Source organism: Epinephelus moara, chromosome 13 (genome assembly GCF_006386435.1).
Source record: "Epinephelus moara isolate mb chromosome 13, YSFRI_EMoa_1.0, whole genome shotgun sequence".
Lineage (NCBI taxonomy): Eukaryota > Metazoa > Chordata > Actinopteri > Perciformes > Serranidae > Epinephelus > Epinephelus moara.
This window is the reverse complement of record NC_065518.1, coordinates 7,868,261-7,894,015: the sequence shown is the minus strand read 5'-3', so window position 1 is coordinate 7,894,015 and position 25,755 is coordinate 7,868,261. Positions and strand designations below refer to the sequence as shown.

Below are 25,755 nucleotides of genomic sequence, written 5' to 3'. Positions count from 1 at the left end.
CTTGTTAAGCGCTAAGATGTCCATCTGTCCACCTGGGAGGTGTGAGTCCTCACCCCAGGAAACTCATCTCATCCCTCTTGGTTCCTCTCCAGCTCGAGTTGTTATTGCGCAGACACAGAATTCCTGGTTGTAATCAACTGTTTTTCTTGCCTCAATGGCGCTAGAGATTACCATTTCAACCCTGAAATGTCACATCTGCAGCAGCTCGTAGCAGCATATCACAACTGATGAGTATTTCCACAGTCTATTTCACAGGATTGCTGCAAAGCTTAGGCATGGACAACAGTTTTTCACCCATGTGACTCAACAGCAAGCCAAGCCAGAGGTGAAGGGTCTATCGTAACCTCCTGCGACTCTGCATCCTCAAATGACGACATAACATGTTGGGTTTGCTGCACCTTATAGTTCATTTTACTTAACTTAGACCTGTTGTCCTCATTTGTGGACACTTATTTGTGCCATGTAGTGGCAGCAAAAGCACAATACACTAGTTCATGTAAAAACAAGATGGCAGCCATCTCTGCCAAATCAGTCTGCAGCCAATTCCGATACAAAAATGAGGTTGCAACGGTATGAGATTTTCAAGGTACGATAACCGCTTGCAGCTTCACGGTATGCTGGTACACGGTTTTACACAATTATTTACTATTATTATGAGTTACAAAGACACTTAAAGGAATAAAAACAGAGGGGTGTCTTTAGTTAAACAAACATTTTATTACTTTAATTGAAACTTGAAACCTTTTGTTTATGTGTAAAACTCTCCCTTTTGAAAATAAATTAAATACAGGTAAGATTCTTGGTCTGGTTGATTTTTTTTTTTTTTGCACTACCATAGATGAGCAAATGTACACTGTATGATAACCATCAATTTTCATACCACAGTATACCTTAAAACCAGTATACTGCTCTAACCATACACAAAAGTGGACAAGGTCCAAAACCCGATCAAATTTTATAGTTCAATGACATTTGTAGTTTGATACGGCAACAAATTTGACCAATTTTAGACATTGCAACAAGCTAAGATTAGGAAGTACTTGTTTGAGGACTTTTTACACAGGTGACGGACTGTTCCTACAAACTAAAAGGACATTCCTAGCTTGGAATATAGAGCGAGGGAAATTCATACAGAGTCACAAATGACACTACTTTTTGATATTTTGCATTATTTGGATTTTTTTAATTAATTAATTTTTTTGCACAGTCATGTTCAGGCATTGAAATGAAAAGTTTTGAACACTTTTAGACTTGGACAGTGACCCCTAACCCGTAGAGTTACAAAACACTGAACAGATGTTGCACTGTTTCCAATTTTGTGTTTGCACAATAATGTTCAGGCCTTCAAATAAACTGTTTTGTACTCTATTACAGACTTGTGACTACACAGATGCTTCCACCCTGTATTTCATCCCCTTTAACTCTGTCCTCACAGAATCTTGGTGCTCCTTCACAGAACAGGTTGTTGCTTCACACTCCCTTAATCAGAGCTGAACTAGGAAGACTGTCACTCTCTTACAGTGCTCCGTATACATGGAATAATCTGCAAACGACCTTAAACTTGGACACTCTGCCACGATTATGGCTGTTAAAATGCCTTATTTGTGATCTTGTGTTAATTGAGTGTGAATGCTTTTAACTATAAATCTATACATCATCCTGTATTTCTACTTTTAGCGATCATTTAATGCTATTGTTTGTTTGTTGTTTTGTGTGATTTCATTTCTGTTTTTATTGACATGCATGACGGTTTGTTCATGCTCAGCTTCATTGAAAATGAGGGTCTTCCTCAACTGATTTCCCAAGTCCTATATAAAGGTTTGAATGAACGAATGAATTAAAAATAAACCCAATGTCCACATGTGAAGAATTTTTTTCCAAACTGCTCACTGTTCAAAGACAGTATGTAGTTTTTAATATACTTATCAGGTCCTATTTATCCCAGATAGCTAGGCAAAGTTAAAAATGCAAAGCAAACAAAAGCTGGGGTCTCAGGAGGCGACGGTACTACCTACTATTAAGACTTATAAAAAGCACAATAAAAGTATATTCTAGCACGTTTCTAGAAACAGATCACCTACTTATAGCTCCCATTGAGCAGAGACTCAGCAGAAGAGGCTGGCACACGGAGAAGGCTGGTAGCACTCTGTCGACCATTTTCCTCCCAAAGTTACAACACTTAAGCCCCGGGACCTCCCACCACTATTTCTCTCATGTCTTCATCCAGCCCTGCGGTGTCGCAGCATCGTCCCGCTCTGCTGAGAAGTCCTTAAAGCCACCAGAGGTCGAACCAACAAGACAGGTCAGGAAGCTAACGCTGCACTTCTCGGTGGCAACAGGAACGGGAGAGGCAAGATGAGAAAGCAGATATACTAGAACCAAATCTCAGCAGAGCGCTATCCTCGAGTGACCTGCTTTACTGTGCAAGGAGGGGAGAGACCAACGGGGGGGGGGGGAGGTTTGACAAGAATAGATGAGGGGGGGGGGGGGGGGGGGGGGGGTTTGACAAGAATAGATGGAGGGGGGGGTTTGAGGGAAATCTGGACTGTCCGCAGGATTACCGAGCAACCACCGACTGTGAAGTTAAACAGAAAAAACAGCACCTAAACAAGCTCTGAGAACGCGGAGCAGAGTGAGGACACAGCGAGGGAGGATTAGAGTGACAGGGAGGGAGGAGGCAATGAGGATGGACACTGTGGGCACCGGCAAAGCTGTTTCATTAATGACCTTAGCAATGCTTTACAGCAGCAGGCAGAGTAGCTACGAAAAATTCACCCCATCTCTGTGTCTCTCCACCGCATTCACAGACAGGAACCAACATGCAGGAAAGTAACACGACGAAATGAGGGATGAGCTGGCCAAAAAAACTTACCAGGGCAGTATGTGTCCAGGTCTGGATTCTTGGCAGTGGTGGAGGTGTGTGTAGGGGAGCCAAGCTCTGATTGTGGAATGCGAGGGCTCTCCACAAACTTTGCTTTCCGCAGAGGGGCTGGGAGCAGAAAGCATACACACATATAGAGAAAAGGAGACAAACATGTACACACACAGATCAGGGAGATGGAAGAAAGAGAGGAGTGACAGGGACAGGACAGAGAGGGAGGAGGAGGAAGACAGAGAGCTTATGAACTTGAAGCACACTGATAAAATGAAAACATCCTGAGGGCTATCTTAGGTAGCTTTGGGTCAAGTAAAGCTAATGCATTATTAAACAAACAGCACGGGGACTAATACAGCAGCAGGACCTCAACCAACCACTGAAATGTGAAAACACCACCATGTACCGGCCTACATTTCACTCACAACACGTGCAAAACACAAAACAACAAGGACCTTTTAGCCGAGAAGATGGATTATACAAAAAAAAATATAATTGTTGTGTCTATTTGTTCAGAATCATAATCACACCAAATGCGAATCAGATCCATTTTTGGAATGTTCTCGCGCCTGACTCGAGCACAAAGTCTGAGACATCAAACGACAAGAAATTCAGAGAGAGGGAGATGGAGAGAGGGAGCGGTGAAAGCCGGGGGTGGTGGTGGTTGTGACACGATTTTTTTTTCCCCCAAGTTCTTGGTCACGGCACAGGGATTGTAAGCACTGTTACCCAAACCAGCTTATAGTATCATGAGTGCATACATTGTGGCAGCAGCAGCAGCAGCAGGTCTACCAGGCACACAAGGACTCACAATGCAGATGATGCTTCATAGCGATCACGCCGAGAAAGAGACGGCAGACAGAAGTTAACCATCCATTCAGTGGCATTCTTTACTCAACTTTGCGAGGATGATGCTGTAAAATCACTGAGTGTGTCGGCTCGCCACAGCAATTATAATGCTCCCGTGCTTCCCGCCACTTTGTTTGCCGTTTTGACATTTAACACAGAAATGCCAAGCTTTCTCGCAACTGCTTCTCTAAAACTTGGGAATAAATACAGCAGACGAAGAATGAAAAAATCCATCATTTTATATAAGTGTGACCTCCAAAGCTCACGTACAGCAGCGATAGGAACATACTTCTAAGCATCTTTTCCCTGACTCTAATCTAAGTCCTCACTGTGGTGGAGTCGGCCCAAATTGTGCAAAGAAATTCAGCTAATATCAACTCAAATTATGTGCAAGGCTCATTTCTTCAACCTATTCTGTTTCTCTTTTTTTCTGCGTAATTTGCTCTTAATTGACTAATCTGGTTAAATGAGGGTTTAAAATAGTATGTACTGTATGCTGCAACTGTTAACCACTCTTATTACGGGTGAGTGCACATGTCTAAAGCTCTCTGGTGCAGCAACACCGCGCTGAACCAGAGTGGGGTGAGCAGGAAGTCACAAGCAGCGGCTTAAACATATATTCAAGCAACTCCTCACCACATTTGTTTGAGGTTCGTGTTACAGCTAATACCAGTATAATGCATGTGTGTGTATAATGGGTGGAGAGCACAGTTGCTCGTCTGTCTGTTTACTGTATGACTTAAGTTAAGACAGACAGAAATAGATCACACTGCAGCAGCAGTACAGACTTAGCTCAATGCAAAATACATAATAAAACATTTGTAGAGTTTAAGAGAAAACTCTTAAGAGTTCACGTCAAGGCAGCAGGCAGCCAATCCTCTTGCCATTTAAAAAACACATTTAATATATTCAATCTCCATCTTTCTGATTCGGCATAAAAGCAGATGCTGCCACCGTCCACTCTCCTCGAGCCCTTTGTCTTCAAAATGTCAACTTTTCAGGAACTAAGACAGATCTGCTTCAAGCTCAGTGACAATGGCTTTTTTTTTTCAAATGGTAATCTAAAGGGTTTTAGAGGGCTTTATAATATATCAGTGGTGGGATTTCTCAAGCCATAAGGGAGCATGTAATCCTTCATTTTATCTGAACGAGACAGTCTACAGCCATGCTGGTGGCTCTGTGAGGCTGCACTTAGACACAGCAGTGCTCTGAGCTAAGTGCTAAAGCCAGCATGCTAACGTGCTCACAATGACAATGGCTAATTATCCAAACTAAGATGTTAACTGAGCGGCAACCTCCAGAGCTGAAAAATAAAGCCAACGTGGAGATGCGAAAAACTGCAGTGCCTGTAATGGCCACAGGAATAAAGATGTTCACAGCCTGGTAGAAAATGGTTTTGGTTTCTATAGCTAATGTCCTCATTTATGATAACTGTATGGGGGATGAATTATTATATAAGTCACCTGTTTAAATATTACTAAGGCTTAAAGTTGCCAATAATTACGCCGGGTGCACAACCTATTTTTCCTGTTTTAACGGAGCGTTTCCCCAACGCATTCCCCACCCCCAGAACAACGCTGCGAGGTTCCGTCGTTGACGGACCTGGCCAGATGCAGGTGGCTAGCTAGCGTGCTGTCGGCGAGAGATGTTTAGCGAAGTCATCTAGCAGAAGAGCTAGCAATATCTTCCTGCGAAGTCACTGTACCAACTGAACTGAGACGAGCTGAGTAGTGTGCTATTGAAAGAGCTGATATATATATATATATAGAAATGAATGCGAAATTCAAAAATATAGAGTAATTATCAACCGCATAGAAATCAACCTATGGGCAACAATCTCTTTTAATAGTGGAAAAAAAGCTCATGCTTATTTTTCTTTTGCATAAATAAATGAGCTATTGTTTGTTTACAACTGCGATTGCAATTTCGTTCCGTTCCGTTTCTCCCATCTTGTCAACGGCCGAGTAGGAAAAAATCTGACGCCTCCACGGTCTGACGGTCAACGGAACCGCTACCGGGCTGCGCGCTAGTCTGTTACTATCCGTCATTTTCACCTCCATTGGAATGAATGACTTCCGGTCAGCGTCAATCCGTCAGTGCGTTAGGTTGTGCACCTAGCTTTAGGGACATGTCCGCTTTGAGAGTTAGGTGGGTGCCTCTGTTGACAAGTCGTTACTACAGTAAGGACGCTGGTTAAGTAATGTAAGCATGGCATAACCCCAGATGCACAGAGTAGGTGTAGCCTTAGCTGCTGCTATTTCAGTGTGTTTTCAGTTAATGAAAGCTAACTGTAACATTTCGGTAGCCTAAAAAAAAGTCTACTAAAAGACCCTCTAAGGAGTAACATGTTCAGTTTTTCCAGTTAGTATGTTTTCTTTTCATGGTTTTAAGCCTGTTTGTTGCTATCAAAAAATAGCATTAGCATTATCGCCATTAGCTGTAAATGCACCGTGCTGACTAAGCAGCTAGCATTGGGGTTAGCATCATCCTTTCATCCATGTATGGTCACTTCTGGCTCCAAAAAAACAAGATGGCGACGGCCAAAATGCCAAACAGGAGTCCAAAACCAATGGGTGCTACGTGCATTATATTACACAGTCAATGATGTTCACCATCTTAGATTAGTGTGTTAGCATGCTAACATTTTTCAACTAGCAATGAACCCAGAGTTCAGCTGAGGCTGATGGGAATGTCATTAGTTTGGCAGATATTTGGGTGTAAACCAAAGTACTGGACAAACAATTTTGTGGCACTCACTATTGCTAGTGAGTGTTAAAAGTGAGTGGATCATTTAAGTGATTATAAATTGTCCTTAGGTGGACAAGAATGTGTCGAGCAAAGTCCATGGCAATCCATCCAATACTTAAAAATCAATCTTGTACGGGTGTTAGAGGAGAGTCAGAGGATCACAAAAGTCAGTCCATCCTCTGGGGAGTGTGATTATCTGTTTAAAGTCGTGTTAATCCATCCAGGACCAAAGTGGTGTATCGCCCCACCAACCGCCTGACATTGCCATCCCTAGAACCACATCACTAGCACCGCTAAAAATAATGTTGAAAAGTTGTTTTCAACAGACAGTAATAACATACCAACAATAATAACAGGATACAGGTGTCAGGTTCACAAGGAAAAAAAAACCAAACACCCTATTCTGCACCCAAACTAAACACTTGTTCCTTGTACCAGAGACTAACTTTCCACCAATTCGCTGCAATCTGTTGTCAAGATTTGAGATATTCTGCTCACTCACAAACACACAGTCAAACAAACAAAAACAAAATCTCCTTGGCAGAGGAAATAAAGAACTCCTTCAGAGCTATGAGTATGTGTGTAAAGTAGATGCGTTCACTCGCCACATACTGAGTGTTAATACTGTGTTGGTACGATCTGTAGAGGACCCCGCTGATTGACCACATCTAGGAAGTGAGCCAGCACAGATGCCACAGTGAGAAACTACAACTGACAGCCAGGAGGAAGAAGACGGCACCAGAGTTATCCACGACTGGATCAACTGCCATCGAAGAAACTCAGGCAGAATACATCAAGTACGCCTCTGTCAGATAAACAACTCAAACATCATTTTATTACAGGACTGGTGAAACATTTTGGCCAGAGGGACACATCTTAATTAATTTAGTCTACAAAGAAGCCTGAATAGGTGTTTTGTTTGACATTATTTTGCAGGTGTTGAGAAGATTAAAAGTACATGGAAAAAAATCTATAAAATGATGGGGCTAAATAACTAATGTGAGAAGTAAAACAATGTGAGGAACAATGAACACTTCTCCATAGATATTGAATGACTATTTTTTCCATTCAAAGATGCCCAGCCCACATGGGCTTACAAGACTCTACTTGCATTACAATCAAATGTGAGAGAAAACAAAAGTACAGAAAGCAAATACATAATACTGTACACATGTGCCAAGCACAGTAGATATCAACTTATTATTGATCCAAATGTAGCACAAATTTTACTTGAAATTTAAGGGAATATATTTAAGAAAATGCACTTTTCTATCCACTACTCTTATTCAAATATTGGGGATTGTGTCATCGCGGTAAGCAGGTGGCATTAATTCTCCAGTCAGCAGTCACCATGTACAGTATGTACAAAGAGAACTGGATACTTAGTTGGAGGTGAAGCCCCATTCATTCCTATGAAAGTCACTCAGTGGCGCATGAAGCCAAATAAAAGGTCAACTTCCCGGGCCCATAGAGCAGGCACACTAGAGACTTCGCTGGCTAAACTTCTGCCAGTTTAGCCCTCCACTAACTTGTATGGAAATAATCGTGCAACTCCTCTAGACTTTCCGAATGTTATTGGACTGAGCTGATAAAGTCCTGATAGTGAAGCAAGTCATTTCGTAGGGGTTGTGACACTCAAAAAATGTATCCACTGATCTACAGACGTCTTTTTCACATTGTAAGTCTATGGAGAATAAATCTTTCTGGGCCCCATGGCTTCACATGACGGACCAGGAAGTTACATCGAATTGGCTTCAAAGTCCGGTGCACTTCCTGGGGGCCTGGGGGCCACTGCTGAAGAGGGCATACCAAGTTGACGTAATCAAAAGAGCACCAGTCAAACATCAGTCGAAGGAAAACTATGCATGTATAGTAACAGAGAGCACACTGGACAATAGAAATAAAGAGATTTAGACAACTAAAGCCCAGTTCAGACCAAAGATTTGTGGCGAGACAAGTTGAAACTTGCAACTACTTGCAATGCTCCGTTCTCCAACGTTGTAAAAACCTGCCGGTTCACACCAATGCAACTAGATGAGACGGTGTATCATCTCTATGCAACAACTCTCTGTACTTCCTTTCTGATTTGCAGCTTTTCAGGTTTATTTTGTGGCTGAATATAATTTGTAGCTTCTTAGAATGTGAATGAGGATAGTGATAGTGAGATACTGGCTACAGCTTCATTTGTAGTAGTGATGAAACGGCGAAAAACATAAAACAAGCATCAGATGGACTGTACTCTGAATGAATACACTACAATAATTCAAATAACCCACGGTGTTGGTAATTGGGACACAGGGCCCAACGCCGGCAAACCATGAGGACGGAAACAGGGGGCTTGGGGGGGACAATTGGCTGTTGAAACAGGCTTTACATTCTAATAGCAGCTGCCTGTGATTTGACCAGCTGAGTTGCAGGTGACACCATCAGCCGGCTTTAATCAAGCTCAGACCGGCCAGTTCACACCGCTGCAACTTTTCTCTGCAACGTTCAAAAACGGTTTTGTCTCGTCGCAAATCTTTGGTCTGACCTGGGCTTAATACTGCAGCTATGTGCTATTGGAAGAGTTCTGGTAATAGTCCTGTGAGCATATGTGACAAAAGCCATCCAGAGACGATGGAGAGAACTCGTAGTGGCCTTTGCAACAACAGTATGTCATAACTGTACTTCGTTTTTTATTGGATGAATCAGGATTTTCTATGCACAAATTCAAAATGCTTATAAAACCAAGTGAAAGGAAATGCACCAATTTTAAAAATATGTTCCTGTTTTGACTTAAAAAGCATCTTCCTACTTACAAAGTACACGTCACTCATGTCTGATCACAACTGGTGAATCCACACTGGATTCTGTCGTGTTTATTTACAGAATAAATCTCTGCACAATGGATTTGAACAGGAAGGAGAAGCAGGCATAGAGTATATCAGTGGATATAAAGGGGAATTAGTTAAGAACTCTTGACCTTCAGTAGAAAAGAACTCAAGTGTTGGGAAGTGTCTCTTAACCTTTTTTTCTGCTACCTCACAAAAGAATCCAAGGCACACAACCCTTAACCACTAAGATAAAATTCACACATATTCTACAGTGTTTATCTTTTGTTGCTTTTCTCCAGAGTCTTAAAAAGTTAGCACGGTGAGGTCACAGCAGTCCATGGTGACCGGCCAGTCTCCCATGTAAAAAGTTAGATTTCTCTTTCAAACCAATGTCCTGCCTCATTTCGATAAGCCGCTCTTGCACCTGCAGTGACGAACTTGCACTAGCTTGTAACAAGCTTCAAGGAGACTGTGACGGACTGAGCGTTCACGTCACACTGTGCCTACAAGAGCATCCACAACAATTTCCTCATATTTATACATCAACAGTTTTTAAATCTTCTGCAGTACACCTGTGAAACTCAAGAGCTTGCACGCTGCTGAGCGCCAGCTGACAATGACTGTGCTAAGAGAGACTAAAAGCATTTTTATTTCCCCTTAGAATCAGTTTCTGGATAAATGATGCTGAATGGGAGATTACCATTTCTTTTGGTTTTTGTCTCCCTGATCTCACCTCCATAAAATGGCGAAGTGAGACTCTGTCTATTGGAGTAAATCCCCTCTATAGCAGCAGCTCCAGGAGACTAAATCCCAGGGACTTCTCTCCTGCAGCTCTGTTGTCAGTGTGTGCCAGGCTGAGGATGGGTGACAGTGTGATGGATGGCAGCAGGCAAATCCACTCCTCTAATGAGCTTATGAATAAATATCTCTAGTCTGTGTGTGCAGATGCACGTGGCCGTGAAATAGATATTTGTTACATGCTCCGGATGTGAGGGTGTGAATATGAATATGCATGTGGCATGTATGTACATGTGAGATTAGAGTGAGAGCGGGGAGGGGATGCAGAGAGAGATCAGCGACAATGGACAATGTGAAAATTCAAAAAGCTGATCTCTATTCCCAAGATTGTCAGCGAATACACACAGCCTTTGGTGAAATCATCAACAAAAAAGAAAGCAAGTCAATGTTGTGATTCAAATTCACGTTTGCGGCGTGTTGTGCATATGAAAGAGGAGCGCTTCTTTTTGACACGAGAGTCCCCACAGACTCAACCTGGGTTTTCAACAAACAAGATCTGAATATGAATTGGAGACTCTAATATGCAACGCACAGTTTTTCATTTGCTGCAGATAAGAGAACGATAAGCAGGGAGACATTTCTGTGGCGATGAAGTATCGTCTGAACCACCGTCTCAGTTACATACGACCTCAGGCGCCCACTCAAAGACACAGGCACCCACACACAACATACACACACATACAGAACAATAATGCGGGTGAGGACATACATCGCCCAGCTGTCTGCAACCCAAGCAGAGCTTTACAGGAGCCGAGCATGCGGCCCTGGTCACTATGGCAACAGCAGAGCACAGGGAAACGACGAGTCCTGTCCACCTTTTTTTCCAAGGTTGTGGTAACGCAGGGAGAGGGTGATTTCACTGACACTGAAAGCTTCAAGGTCCCGACACATTTGCTCAAATGTAATCACACGACTTGTTTGTATGGACAGCTCCGGGTCTTCCTCTCGTCACCTTGATTCAAGGAAGTCGGCTTTCAAAAATGCAACCTACTGCGACTGAGGCTGTGATCTTTTGTGGTGTGGCTATTCACGACCGCTGCACCTCAGAGAGAAGTGAAGTGGTCTTTATCAAGTTTGTTTAGAAATGTGAGGACGATATAGGGGATGTTATATATGTTTATTTTCTGGGAGGGCTGGGTGATGATGTTTAATCAATATCACACTATTTTAGGGTCATTTGCAAATATATTATGATATATTGTGATATATTGATATATGGTATTTTTCCCCCCGTTAAAGGTTGTTTTAGGGAGTTTTTCCTTATCCACTGTGACGGTCCACTTGTGTATAAAATATTAAAGTCAAATGACGCTGGACTGCCATTTACTGTTATGTCTTGCATTAGAGGAAACTCCTCACCTCAACATAGCATAACACTGAAATACCCTCAACAAGGTCTTTCTTTTACAGTTTGCTCAGACTAATTACTGTAGACAACAGAAACGTGTAAAACACTAACATAATATAAGCATATCATCAAGCTACGTTTCCTCTAAAGGTTTACTATTACGTAGTGAATAACAGCCATTACTATCCATGTTAAAGGCAAACTCCATTTGCATTGTCTTCTGGGTTTTTCAAAAGGTAACTCCCAGTCAGCCGTTGGCAAAAAGCAGTGACGTAGGTTACAGCATGCATACCCTCCCCTCCCTGAACCCTCACACATGCTGTGTTCTGACAGTGTAAGCATGGAGAGTGAATAAAGTTGAGCAGATGATGCTATTTTATTGATATTAAACATTTATTTAACCAGGTGAAGACACATTGAGATTCAATCTAGTATAATACTGCATTTGTACTGTCCATACCGATCAGCACAGTCCCAGTTTTGCAGAAGGCAGGAGTACCGCCACAGAACCTACGCAATATACTGCCATAGACACCACGTTCGTTTGGATTCATATGTTGCACAATGAGTCAAACAAGTGATAAGAGGCAGTGGTAGAGCAGCGACTTCTTGTGCACTGTGATGTAAAATTATAGTTTTCTCACTGGAGTTTGGTGGCTGTGAGCGGGAGCAGCAGCAAATTGTATTTTTGCCACTTAAAAAAGGACCACCTCAAAAAAATCCATATCAGTTCAAGCTTATGCAATATTTAGAATATTTCCACCACTTAAGCTCACACTCAGACAGCCCCTTTCAACAGGGAACTGAAGCTGTTTTATTGCCCTCTTCAAAGCCACCACACTCAATTAACAGAAACAGTAATTTTAACTCACAGCACACAGGAGTTGCTCTTCCACTGCCTTCATGCAGCATATAAAATACCAAGTCAAATTGATGCTGTAGTGTGTATTTTTGTTGTGCCTTACACTGAACGAAACTCGTCCTACATGAAAAACAAAACCCTCAACAAGCAATATTGTTCTCTGTTTGCAATTTGCTCAGAGTAATTCATTTAAACAACAGTAATTCATACAATCATAATAACATAAGCATAATATCAAGTTGTGGTCCCACTGAAAGTTGGCAAATGGTAATACTGGGAATACATTGGTCATATCACCGTCATGTTCTCTATTTAAATGTTTAATTTGAATGCCTTGTACATAATATTGTACAGGTATATTCTCTTACGTCATCATACAAACTGTGACATCTCAAGAAAAGGTTGAGTATGATGCTTTGATGTTAATGTTCAAGACAAATAAGTTGAAATAAAATGTGCAAGTGTGGACTCCCGTCACATGACCTCAGCTTGAGTCAGAGTGGAGTCTCAAATTTGACGTCTCTAACTTGACAAAATCAAAAAACGACTTGTAACTCGACTTGGACTTAAGCACCAATGACTCATGACTTCACCTGGACTTGAGCTTTTTGACTTAAAATACTTGATACCTTCCACCAAGCCAATTTGGGAAGAGAACGATATGAGATGAGGTAAATACAAGAAGACGGAGCAGAAACATACAAAATATTAAAGTGCAATGTCAGCGCTACTGTTTTATGATTAAGTTGATAAGCAGTTGTTATCAAATTTGTTTTAAGAAATAAATACCAATTTTGAAATTATATATATATATATATATATATATATCTATGTAACGTATTGCTATCATATTGTTGTTAAAATGGCATTAAATTTGGTGACGAGCACATTATGACTTGTTGAGGACTCAAAACTCAAAGTTAAGGACTTGGGACATGACTGCAAAGACTTGCAAAACAATGACTTGGTTCCACCTCTGAGATGTAATATGTTCTTACTTTTTCATCTCGTACACTCCCTCACCAGGGGAACTCCATTGAGGCCACATTAGCTGTTAGTAGCATAACACACCCAAATCTCAGACCAAACAGTCGGCAGTCAAGTTGCATTGTGGGTAATGTTTTGACAGGTTTTGACACTGAAAGAGAATGGGTGGAATGAAACAGACGACATCTCTGGTTATGTTAATGAAGTGCAATACTAAGTCGGTGGAGTACTCTTTAATACATTATACATAAAGTGAAACACAGATGTGGCTGATAATTAATGTGTGCTTGATAGTGAGGGTTTCAGACGTGCTGTTTTACATTAATTTCACCAGTCTTAATGTATGGCCCAGGGGCTTGTTCCCAGTGTGCACGCAGTAATCCGGCTCACAGACCACGGGTGATTTTGTCTCGTTGACTTGTTGAACGAAACAATGCAGACCAGATGTTGCTGTGCAGCACAGCGAGAAGCTCAGTCACAGCCTCGAAAACAGAGGCTGCTGACTGTCAGCAGCAAGTGCAAGTCCATTAGCCAGACTGCCTCTCCCTCTTTTATGTATGTGTGCGAGTGTGTCTGCACACACGCACATGTGTATCTATCATTACAGCCTTGGGAGGATTAGCCGAGCAAGGTGAGGCACAGGCGGAATTTTAAGAGGGCGGAGGGAGGGGCTGATTTTCTAAGAACGCTCATTAGCCGAGCTCCCCTCGCCCCAAAAAGCTCTTAATTCAACGTTTCACATAACCTTATTGGGCCTGGATTAGACAAACAGCACAAAATCAAGTGATATCAAAGCTACATCAACGAAAGAGTAAGTTAATCTGGAGGACATGAATCTATGTGGGAGAAGGATTCTGAGCTGTTTATTCATCAAAGTGTCCAAAATCACACTGATTTTTCACAAAGCATTGATCTGTATGCAGCCGTCCAGGATTGGGACAAGAGAGGCGATCTGAAATCTGATTGGGGTTAGAAAACTGGACAGAGGAACATAGATAGTAATCCATTTTCCAATGAAATTTTTTCAGCCCAGTTGCCAGAAGAAAAGGTTTCTGCAAACCATGGATACGTGTCAATCAATATTTTTTAAAGTGATCTATCCTGTTTACATGTATAAAAACTGACCTTTGCATCTGGAGGTGGAGGGGATGGTGGATGGAAGGTACCTAGGCGAGACAGCTGCCAAGCTGCAGACCACCATTTGAGACCAAAAAAAAAAAATGCTGTGTTTCCAGCGGCTTTTTGGCCCCCATATTTGTATGTTTTTTTAGCACGACACTGGCATAATTTTCACCTTATTTCGAAGACACTGGTGGCATTTCTGGCATCAATTTGGCCACCAAAATGGTTGTCTTTTAGCCAAACGACGGCGGCACTTCCTGCCATAATTATGCCATCAAATGCGGATGTTTTTTAGAGAGATATTGGCGGTATTTCAAGCGGTGATTATGCCGCCAAAAGCAGGAGTTATTAAGCAAGATATTGGCAACATCTCCTGCCATGACTGTGCCACCAAAACCGGTGTATTTTTGCAAGACATTGGCGGCATTTCAAGTGGCAACTGTGCCACCCAAACCTGGCCTTTTAAGCCAAAGCATGTTCTTTTTCTAACTATAACCAAGTGGTTTTTGTGCCTAAACATAACCACAGATTAACAACAGCACTGAAATGTGAAGTTTCAACATATCCGCTACATAATACAAATGTTGTCCATGGTTTGCAGAAACATACAATGCCAACATTTATCCTGGTGATTGGTTGGTTTTACTTCCTGGCTACATTTTCTATTGACCCACCATATTACTTTTATCAGGGTTTACTGGTAATTGCAAACTGAGCTTGCATCTTACTACTATTTGTTGTTCCTAAAGCTCTTTATAAGAGTGTTTAAACTGCTAATCAAGTGCACTGTTTTCATAATTATTGCTCAAACAGAGCACCCCAGCTTGATGTTATTTCAAAGAAATCAATAGGGTTCTGTTTTATCAAATTCTGCCACACTGGGCGACGTATTTGCTCTGAGCAGGTTTATTTTTATCATTCCATCTCTGGTCTAAAGCCCTGTTGTGTACATACGTACTTAGGTCCACTGCAGGCTCTCTGGGCAGCTGTCTACTCCAGTGAACAAACCCTTCTTTCCTGAAGGACTCTGACTCAGCTGCTGAGGCACAGCGGCTATTGTTAACACTGAGCAGTTCAGACAGTGTTAACTTTACTTTCTTATGGTTTCACTCCTTCAGTGGCCTGGGTGACACAGGAAGTGTGACAGTCAACTTTTCACATAGCTCAGCGTCAGTCACGGGAGGCCTTGGACTCCTGAAGCCAAAGGATACAAGCAAGCTGTAAAGTTAAATACGATAGCAGTTTAAGAAAGCGAGAGTAGCATAATTGCCAAGGACACCACTTGATACGGTGGCCTAATAATAGCAAGGCTGCCTTGACCTGTCCCAGCTGGAGTTCAGCCTCTTGTGGGGATATTTATAACCTCCCGGCTACACTCACTTTGAGGACCACACCCTTGTCATTGAGAAAATCAGGACGAGCCGCATGTTTCTCTGCTGGTATTCAATTAAGGAATTAAAATTAAACACTCAAAGAAGACAAAAAATAAGGAGCGGCATTACATGACTGATCTCAAAGCATCCGATTAAGCTTCTGATTAAGATGTTTCTGATAATCGGGGCACTATCTTTAGCACGACATAAAATGAACATCATATTCTTTCATGTCTGACACAAGCTGTAATCAATTGTTGCTCTTATGTAATCCTGCAGACATAGTTAGCAGACTGATTGCAGACATACAAAGTCAGAGCTGTTATCCAGACAAATGCCTCATAGCGGTTCAGCGGCCTGAAATGACTGAGCAAATAAGTTAACGGCAGACAGACAAGTGGTGAATGTTAATACTGAGGCTGGTGTCATTGTGCAGTCCTGTGCAGCAGTGTGTAAGGGTTTGGATACGCATGGAAATACACACACACACACACCCACAATAACACACTTCTTTTGGCCTCTGTGTGTATTCTCACAGAGAAATGTTTGCTCAGCTCTCCACCACCAGCATTCGCAGAAAGCACTGAGGTGGTATATGTAACCCACTGCTCTGTTTTGTAAGCAAATCATTATTATCGCTATTAATAGCACACTGCGGGTTTCTCTTTTCCACTCCACAGCTTTTTTTTTTCCAGAAGGTACTGCTAAATATCCAGATAAACCCAACTGTAAGCACACTAAGGGGTAGTAAGATAGTTATAGTAACTTGGTTTGTAAAGCAGCTCTCATGCAAAGGCGTGGGCTTTTTGCTTTACCTAAGGTTTATAATTCAGACAGATAAAACAATCTGTAGCAATGCCATGTTTTGTGGTAAAAAAAAAATAATAAAAATTGCTAAACATGTAAATATAAATCCATCAAACATTGGAGATTCAAGAGTAAAACCAAAGGAAATACGAAAGCCCTGAGGAATTAAACCCAGAGGAAAGAAGATGTGTCAAGTTTGCTATTCCAAGGTCAAGTTGCAGGATATTCCACAAAAGGAAGCCTCTCCAGTTTAATTGTGTATAAAATGGGAAGGTCTAAAAGAGAAGACAGTGAAGGTCTTTAATGGTCTGTTAATCCTTGGTATAAAGGAGTTGGTGGGTCATTTAAAGTTTTACCAAACAAATAAAAGAGCTTTAAAATCAGTTCCATGAGCAGCGGGATAATGGGATCTCTTCTTTCAGCATTTGTTAAAATTCTAGACACAGGAAAGGTCTTTAGCTATGCTCCTTAGATAATGTTGGGATTTAAGATGGGGAAATCAGAGTCTAAAACTGCTCTAAATTATGTATATGTTTTAATCTGTTTGGCTAGATACTGATTGAAACTCATCTCTTCCTACCAGGTTCTTCTTCCTCATTTAGTTTTGAAGTTTCCCTCACCTCTATGCATTGATGTACTGAGAGCATTGGGCTCATCTGACAATGGTAAACGGCACTATGATGATGTAACCAAGTGGGATCACGTTTAGTATGGTAATGTATTTGGGTCCTCGTCAACCATTTTCCAAAATGAATGCACATAATAAAGAATAAATAACAACTAGTAAACAAACAAAAGTAAAAAGAAAATAGAAAAGGATCTAGAATGGTTCCTTGAGGAACGCCATTGTCAATATCACAAAGAATGCTAAGTATTAAAGAAACTATACAAGAACACCATCCAAGACACCAGCCCATTTCACAAGACTGTCAATTAAATGATCTACTGTATCACACAGCCTCTTAAGCACCAACAATGATTCTTAGTTCCTGTATTACTTTCACAAGGCTGGTGACAGCCTGGTGACAAAGGATCTCAAATTACAGTTGAATGAATTGAACTGTAATTTCTGGCAAGAAATAGACAATGCAATATCAGAATCTTGGTTCAGATTTAATGGTTAGTTTTACTGTTTGATCTCAGTTTTTTCAGCCTTTGTTTTTTACAATAGTATGCAGACCACTTCCTGTTGTCAGATTCTCATATTACAGCCAAACAGTGCACTAAATAATGTTTATAAAGACATTTTAGGCAAGAAACAGGCAATACAGTAACAGAATCTTGGTTTATAATTGATCAGCACTACCTAGTTTTACAGTTTAATCACAGTTCAGTCTGAATTTCAGAGAGAGAGGGGCGGCTCTCTGTCTCGATCCACGCCTATACTCTGCATCTGTGGTGGCGGTCAAAGGAAAATGAATTACCATCTGTAGTTTGAGCAACAGCCCTAGAGCCAGTGGAAATCCACCAGATAACATGTGAATTTGAGCTGTGAAATGAGTAGGGAGATCTGGGTGTGGGAAAGATGGAAGGAAGTTTACCACAGTTCATTTACACATACTAATCACATTGTTTCCAAACAAAGCTGGTTGAAAAATGGCAAAGTATCCTTTTGGGTACATGATTAAAAACTTTTTTAAAAAGTTTACCAAAGAAAGGGAGATTACAGACGGGCCTGTAATTGCTGAGGTTGGCACTGTCTGGGTTGCATGTCTTTAGCAGAGGGTATACGGTAGCTGTTTTGAAGGCTTTGGAGATTTTCTAATTGCAGGTTGTTATAAACACTGGGAGCTGATTTTAAGGAGCATGGTCAGAGAGGGATCGAGAACAGAACAGGATGACTTCATCTTGCTAATGGCGGTACTAACTGTACTTTCTCTCATCATAATAAAAGATTGTGGTTCTAGATCCCAGGGAGTTGTTACAGAGTTTGCATTACCAGCTCTCTTGATGACTAATTTCAAAGTTTGCACATTTGAGAAGTTCTGTTTGACTGTTAAGGAAATGGACTTCTGCCATAAAAAGCTGAGGGGGAGAGTTGCTGGGTCACCTTGACCAGAGACGAAGGAAGAAGATGACACCCTCCAACTAGTTTTCTACAACTCCAAAATTCGATTCCTCTCCTAACCTTTTGCCCTCAGAAGAGAAGTGAGGGATTTATAAGGACAGTGGTGTCACCAATGCTTGATTTATAGCTGGGGTGTCATGCACGGTACAGACTGTGCCCACCCGCCAATAGTGTCACTCAGCAGCCTGCTTTTGTAATCAAGATTGAGTGGTGAAACAGGCCTGCAGCTGCATCAGTAACACAGACACCAAACTGTTACTAAGTGGTGAATACAGCCTATAATGTACTGGTTAGCAAGCATGTTAATCTTCAGAGGCACTGAATATTAATCCAGTTATGGCTACATTTGATATATAGTGTGTCAGGTTAAATGAAGAGTGTGTAGGATTCAGTGACGTCTCGTGGTAAGGAGTCTAAATTGCAACCAGCTGAAAACTCTCCCATGTACCAAGCATGAACTCCCAGTTAGGATTCCTTTAGTGTTCATTGTTCAGGTGGTTTTTACTGGGAGATGAATTATTGGCTAAGCTCTCTTCCTCTCCAAAATGAACAGACCAGGTGACTAAAACAGGTAAAACACTGATGAAGTTTCAAGTTTCACATTAAAAATCAATGTTTTTCCTAGCTCAACGCAGAGGAGTTGCTAACTACAGAGTAACTACAAAATGGAAATGGCCTTATCTCGAGCCAGTTTTCTCTGTCCGTTCTGGGCTACTCTAAGAACATGGCAGTGCAACAGGACGATCTCTGCAGACAAGGACTCGCTCCCTATGTGACTAGATCTCTGTGTTTTTCTGATGCTGTTCGTCTCGTTGCAGAGGAGCTGCTAATCACGGTGGCCAATGTGAAATCACTTATGGCCCCATCTAGAGCCAGTATTTGGTTTGTTCATTCTGGACTACTGCAGAAACATGGCCTTGCAACACAGCAACCTCCGTAGACAAGGACCCGCTCCCTATGTAGATAAAAACAGCTAAATTGGAAAATAACAAAAACACAACAATTCTTTTTTTTTCAGGTGATTAAACACTAAAGGAAACATACTTATTATTTTATATCCCATTCCTGCCAATATATCCTCCTAAATCCTACATGCTGACCTTTAATTGATGCCTAAAAACGGACCAAAGAAGGCTGGATTTCAGACGGTCTGTCATATTTATTTCATAACTTATCCCAGGCTTACAAGTCATTTGTCTGAGACACACTCAAGAGGTTGCAAGGGAAGGAAATTGAGCAATTATATAAATCAATATCACTCTGATCCACTGCAGAGGCTATATGAGGTTTAATTTTCAGGTAAGTGGGGCACATCAGCTGAGAAGCCAGTGACTCAAAAAGCCAGGTTTAACTGACTTTTCTATGAGATCACAGGCACTGGCATACACCTACAAGACATGTGAAGAACTCGGGTGGAAGCAGAGATGAGAATAACCTTGGAAAACACACTATAGCAGCCACTTCAAGAAATGTACTGCACCACACATTTTCACTGGGTATTCTCAGACAGTGACATACTGTCTAATACAACTGTCTCAAACTTGAAGTACCTGTATTTTTCTGTGCCGCTTGCTCTCTTAACAGTTTCTCTGACTAACAAATACTTGCCCTCACTCAGCTAAAACATGTAGAGAGAATAGAGAAATAAAACAAATCTCACTGTGTCATAACCATGAAGAGATGCTGTATATCACTGCAGATAAGACCTCATTCATTCTGCTCCATCAGATCCAAATAACCCCACGAGGGATCCTAAAACCCCGGAAACGTTCTCCCACCTTGGACCCAATCAACAAGGCTGTTTATCTACCCTGAAATTGAAGTTCTCAGTGTCATTGCCCGATGCATCCTGAATGACAGCTGACAAAGTGAGCTCATCAAAGCACTCTCCAGGTGGTGGTACTAAGTGGTGTGAAAACTGGCTGTGGGCGCCTCATCAAAAACCATTCACCTGAGACCGGCAATAGCAGCTGCTGATGAGGTGCTTGTGTTTTGCTGGCAGACATTGTTATTGAGACATTTTGTTCTGTTCACACACCAGCTAGCAGTCCCCTGGGATAAGGCAGGGGAGGTAGGCAGCCTGCAGCACTGGGAACTGGAAGGAGGAACCACATCCTAGCACATGACGAGGTGGCTCTGGTACACAACAACAAGCTGCTGCCGCTGCTGCTGCCGACTGCACGGTGTGGGGGAAAAACTATTCCCCACCAACTTCAACCCATTTACGCAACCCTATGCTACACATGACGCTGGGAAAAGTGAGACACACAACAACAAGAACAAGCACCATTAGCCGCCCACAGCTTGTGCTTAGACATGCACGGTCCAACAGACATACACATACGCACGTACACAATCAAAGACAATTGAATGCTCACCCACGCTGACGCATGAAACAGAGCAGCTCGAAAAAAACACTTATCGCACTCTGGTTGATTCACAGGTCCTCGAGCCTACATTGTCATTAGAGTGCAGCCCTTTGACAAATGCATCATTTCACAGAGAGAAATTACTTTCCCTGCTCTCCTCCCATTAGCCCCATGTCTGCACAAACGTCATTCGAACCAGCGGCCGACGCAGCCGGCTCCAGCTGTGAGATCAGACAGACACTGGGGTGAGCAAAGGTGGAGCAGCAGGTGAAAGGGAGGGGAGGGGTGGACAGGGGAGGGGGTGGGGGGGGCACGGTTTTGCAGGCACAGATGGAGCAATGAAACAAGCAAAAGAGGGTGTGGCAAGGGCTCACCATTCTCAAACCAGATCTCGCATTCCTGAAGGCTGGAGTACGACACCAGCTCCCCTCCTTCCCCCTCCAGCGACACAAGCAGTCCTTCCTCCCTGAGCGACGACCAGTTCATCAAAAATAACCAAGGAGAAGAGAAAAACGAAAACAGGGGAAAAAGAACCTGCAGCCGAGCAGGAGAGGAGAAGTGCGGAGGAACAGGAGCTCTCTCTGCTGTCTCTCTTTCCTTCCCCCCTTGTTTCCTTTCTGAGGAAATCTCCACAGGTTTCAGTGCTGATGCTGCCCGCTCTTACAGTCGCAGTAAGTGATACAGAGCCAGGCGAGATATGGCAGTGACGGGAGGAGCGAGAGGAGGAGGAGGAGGAGGAAAGAGGAAGGGAAGGGAGGGAGGAAGGAAGAGAACGCAGCAGTCACTGTGTCACTGGGGGACACAGAGGTGACACCTCTATGATGGCAGTAGTACCGAGGGCTGACAGGTGACCGAAACCTTCGCCACTACGCAAAGAAGAAGAAGATGAAGAAGGAAAAAAAAAACAGCAGAGGGAGCTTTTCCTGTGAGGAGCCCGTGGAGTGGAGCACAGATAGCTCCTCATTCCCCTCCGTGACTGCATTAGCGCTTAGCGTGTTATGTATAGATGTGAGAGGCGCACTCTCACTATAGGAACAGGAGCCCAGGTCTACAACAGATGAATGGTGCAGTGCTGCTGTTGTCATGGCAACCGCAGAGCAAAAGGAGGGGGAGGAGAAGGGTGGGTATTGAGGGAGGAAGGAAAATGGCATAAAAAAGAAAAGGAGGGAGGGAGGGAGGGTATTATTAAAGGAACACAGTTTTCGTGGACGGAGCTTTGGGGATCACAAGTAGGGAAAAAAGAGAGCAGAGGTATTATTTGATGGGAAACAAGGGTTTCAATACTCCATTTTCCTCCTGGGCTCAGGCATCCCCGCCTGTCCTTGTTTTACCCTTGAAACTCTATTTGTACAGCTGCAGCCATGTTTTACGGCTATTTAGGGGTTCAAACCCGCGGGGGGCTCAGAGTTTATTGTGTGCCGCCTTTGCTTTAGTCGGGGGTTCATATCCGTAGCCCGCTGTTTTCAAAGTGTTTGTCATTAATCTCCTCCAGTCACACTTATTTCCCCAGAGTGACATCTCCAACAAGCGTTTGCAGCGTGTAACCAACGAGCCTTACAGATGTGACACGGTAACGGGTCAAAGTTTTTGAGCGCGTCACCAATCCTTGGGTCTCTTATCCAACCATCCCTGCGGTCAAACCTTCAAACACCCTGTGGATAATCAGTGCACAGTCATTTACTTTCGGCCATTTTTAGTTTTTGCCAGGAAAAAAATAACTCACAAGTGAGGTCTATTGTCGGCTGGTCGCATACTGTCAACATGATGCAACATATTCCAGTGAGATGACAAGTGGGGGTGGTTGATCACATGCCTGGTTATGATTAAAACGAGCACAGATACACATGCTCGGGGAGGTTGCATAAGTGTTTGAGAAACAGAAACATCGGGGAACATAAAACCTAAACTTTGCTGACTAGTGTTTTTTTTTGTAAATAAAAACATCAATCTTGTGCAAGTGTGTGTGCTCTTCAGATCATCTCTAAACATCATCATGCAGCTCCTGACAGCTGACAGGAAACAAAGCTCTGTGTTTTGTCATTTTTTAACTTGCCTCTTCCCCGTGTCTTATCCGCACCTTTACCTGAAAGAGGTGCTTTTTCATTTTAACACTTTAACTTGTGCCTTTTTAAATCAGCAACCCACATTCATAGATATCTATTCAGCCCATCAAATGTCTAAGTTGTTTTAGAAAACACTCTTGTAATAAACTTTTTCTTCTTTCTGTATAATTTACCACAAATTCTTCATTGCATGTTCAAAGCATTGCCACGGAGCTGTACGTCTCCCACAATCAATGTTTGTTACTTTGTTTTTAATTTCATGGGCATTGATTTCTTCATGTTTTTTTGTCCTAATGTCATTATGCCTTATGTTTCTTTAGTCACACATCGAGTTTTTCTTTACAATTGTAATCAATAAATTCCTTTTAAGATCTCTTCTGCATCTCCCAACATGATTTTAAAATTGTTTATCATGTGTTAACTGAACTATGTTCAGTAATTACACATACCTCAAACAAATGAACAAAGAGTGGTCTAGAAATCTGCTCACCAACTGGAGTTTAAGCTTCTACTGTCTCCTGCCATAACTGCATCACTTCAGTTATACTGGACAACAGTATAGCCTACATGTTAGGGAGACAGTCAAGTACCCATTGAGCTCTTGTTTTCCTCTAGTTTAGTGTGTACAAAGGCGTCATCAAAGAGACACTCGAAGGTAAACCCTGTCTGTTGTTATATGGACATACAGTTTAACATTTTGGGAGGATAGGCTCTAGGAATAGAGTTAGATGAGAGGACTAATACCACTGTCTTATATCTGTATGTTAAACAGAAAGCTACAGCTAGCTAGCAGCCACCAGCTTAGCTTAGCACATGGACTGGAAACGGGGAAACAGCTAGCCTGGCTCTGCCCAGTGTTGACAAAATCCACCTCCCAGCACCTCCAAAGGTCACTAACAATCACCACATTATAACTTGTTTGTTAAATCGGTACAAAAATAGATATAAAGTGTTAATTAGCTGTTTCATTTTTCCACATTTTGACACGATAAACAAGGCTGCGTTAATGGCCTGGTAACAGCCGAACTGGCTGATACATCACTTCTTTTGACTACATTTGCATGCACAAAATATTCCAGTTTTTTGCCTTTATTCTGAAAAAGACAGTATTCCTCATCAGCTGTTTACATGGCTAATGAAAATCAATATTCCCCTAATATTCCTGTTTACTTGCAGCTGTGCATACTCCCAATTAAATAACCGTTATCAGTTGTTATAAGCATCGTAGATATGGGTTAAAAGGGGCCTGCCACATCTATTGTCAGGTTCAAAAGGCCATTAACAGGCAATGAAATGGCTATTTACGTTTATTGTTAGGTGGCAACCTTGTGTGACAATGTGACAATTGTGACAGGAGCAAAGAAAGAAATCAGATGACGCAGTATAAAGAACAAGAAAGTCCGCATTGGCTGGCTGGGTGTGAGGGGTGGTGGATGGGTCAAACAAACACAGGACTTTCACCGAGGACAGCAGGGTTTGTTTCTTCTGTGAAACCAAAAGGCAACGTTTTTATTTTACTTATTTTAACCCGTCAATTGCTGTTTCTTCTGGTGTGCCTGATGTGCTTTTCTAAACCTAACTACGTAGTGAAACCTAACAAATCTGTGACATAACCTCTTTGATAAAGCTTACAGTTAGGGCTGGCTCAGGCTTGCCTTGGACCAGCCCCTAGTTAGGCTGATGTAGACCCAATCTGCCGGAAAACTTCCTATGACACACTGAGCTTCTCTCTACGTTTGCAAACCTTCATGTTCAATTAATTCATGTTACTAACTTGGCTTTTTCCCTGGAGCTGAGATTTCTCATCTTGCAGGTTCCTGCAGATCAGGGTTATGACTGGATCGTGGGTCGTTGTTGCAGGGCTGCTGCAACCCTGTCTGATGCCTACTACTACTACTGCTGCTATTATTAGTCATACCTCTACTATTATTATACACTTATTCTAATTTTCACAAACACTTACTATAATATATTAACATGTATCATATATGCCACTATATACTACTATTACTGTTATTCATATTTATATTATTATTGTCTATTATCATTGTTATAGTTGCCCCTTCTTATTTATGGGGCTAAAAAACACAGATTAATGACCTATAATGGGCTGATAACATCAGTGTCAGGTGTATAATTGCACTTAACGAAGGAAAGGTAGATATGTGATAATATTTCATCACCAAAATGTACCAAACTATTTGGCTGATGACTGAAATATAACACGAATTTTTGTCACAGCACTTAATTCAGCTGGTTCTTTAGTGCTCCTCCTGAGGGCATCATACCTCCATTTCAATTACTCCTTTCTACACTTAACCTTCACTCTTTATTTTTCACCTGTGACAGTGGAGCTGAAAATGTCACATTTCCTTTCAGCGGAACAAATGATTTGGAGGGTCCGTGGTGGCCAGGATGGTTGAGGCAAGAAATAATGACAATAATTGAAGAACGATTTTCTCGAGGTGCGATGCTGGTGTAAGGAGGCGTGGAGATTGAGATGTCCCAAATGTCAGTGTTCATTTCAAAAATTCTCAGAGGATAGCAGATGCCATATAAAACGCGGGGCTGGCTAAGGAGGCGTGGAGAGAGGGAGATTGAGATGTCCCAAATGCCAACCTTCCTCTCAAAAACACAGAGAGGACAAGATACCATAAAATGCTTGAGGCGTGC

The 25,755-nt window shown here is 42.1% G+C and overlaps 1 protein-coding gene across 12 annotated transcripts in view; it reads right to left on the bottom strand.

Annotated features, from left to right (window-relative positions):
* The window catches only part of tanc2b (tetratricopeptide repeat, ankyrin repeat and coiled-coil containing 2b), a 253,724-nt gene that overhangs the window by 78,147 nt on the left and 149,822 nt on the right, over positions 1-25,755 (bottom strand). For 6 of the 12 annotated variants that reach the window (XM_050059794.1, XM_050059793.1, XM_050059796.1 and 3 more), the window contains one exon: positions 2,873-2,989. The exons of 2 other annotated variants lie outside the window; for them this stretch is intronic. In XM_050059794.1, the coding sequence (XP_049915751.1) occupies positions 2,873-2,989 (117 nt within the window). Of the gene's footprint in view, positions 1-2,081; positions 2,199-2,872; positions 2,990-21,028; positions 21,048-21,393; positions 22,034-25,755 lie in introns of those variants that run through there. 4 more of the 12 variants (XM_050059800.1, XM_050059804.1, XM_050059801.1 and 1 more) reach the window with 4 other exon arrangements.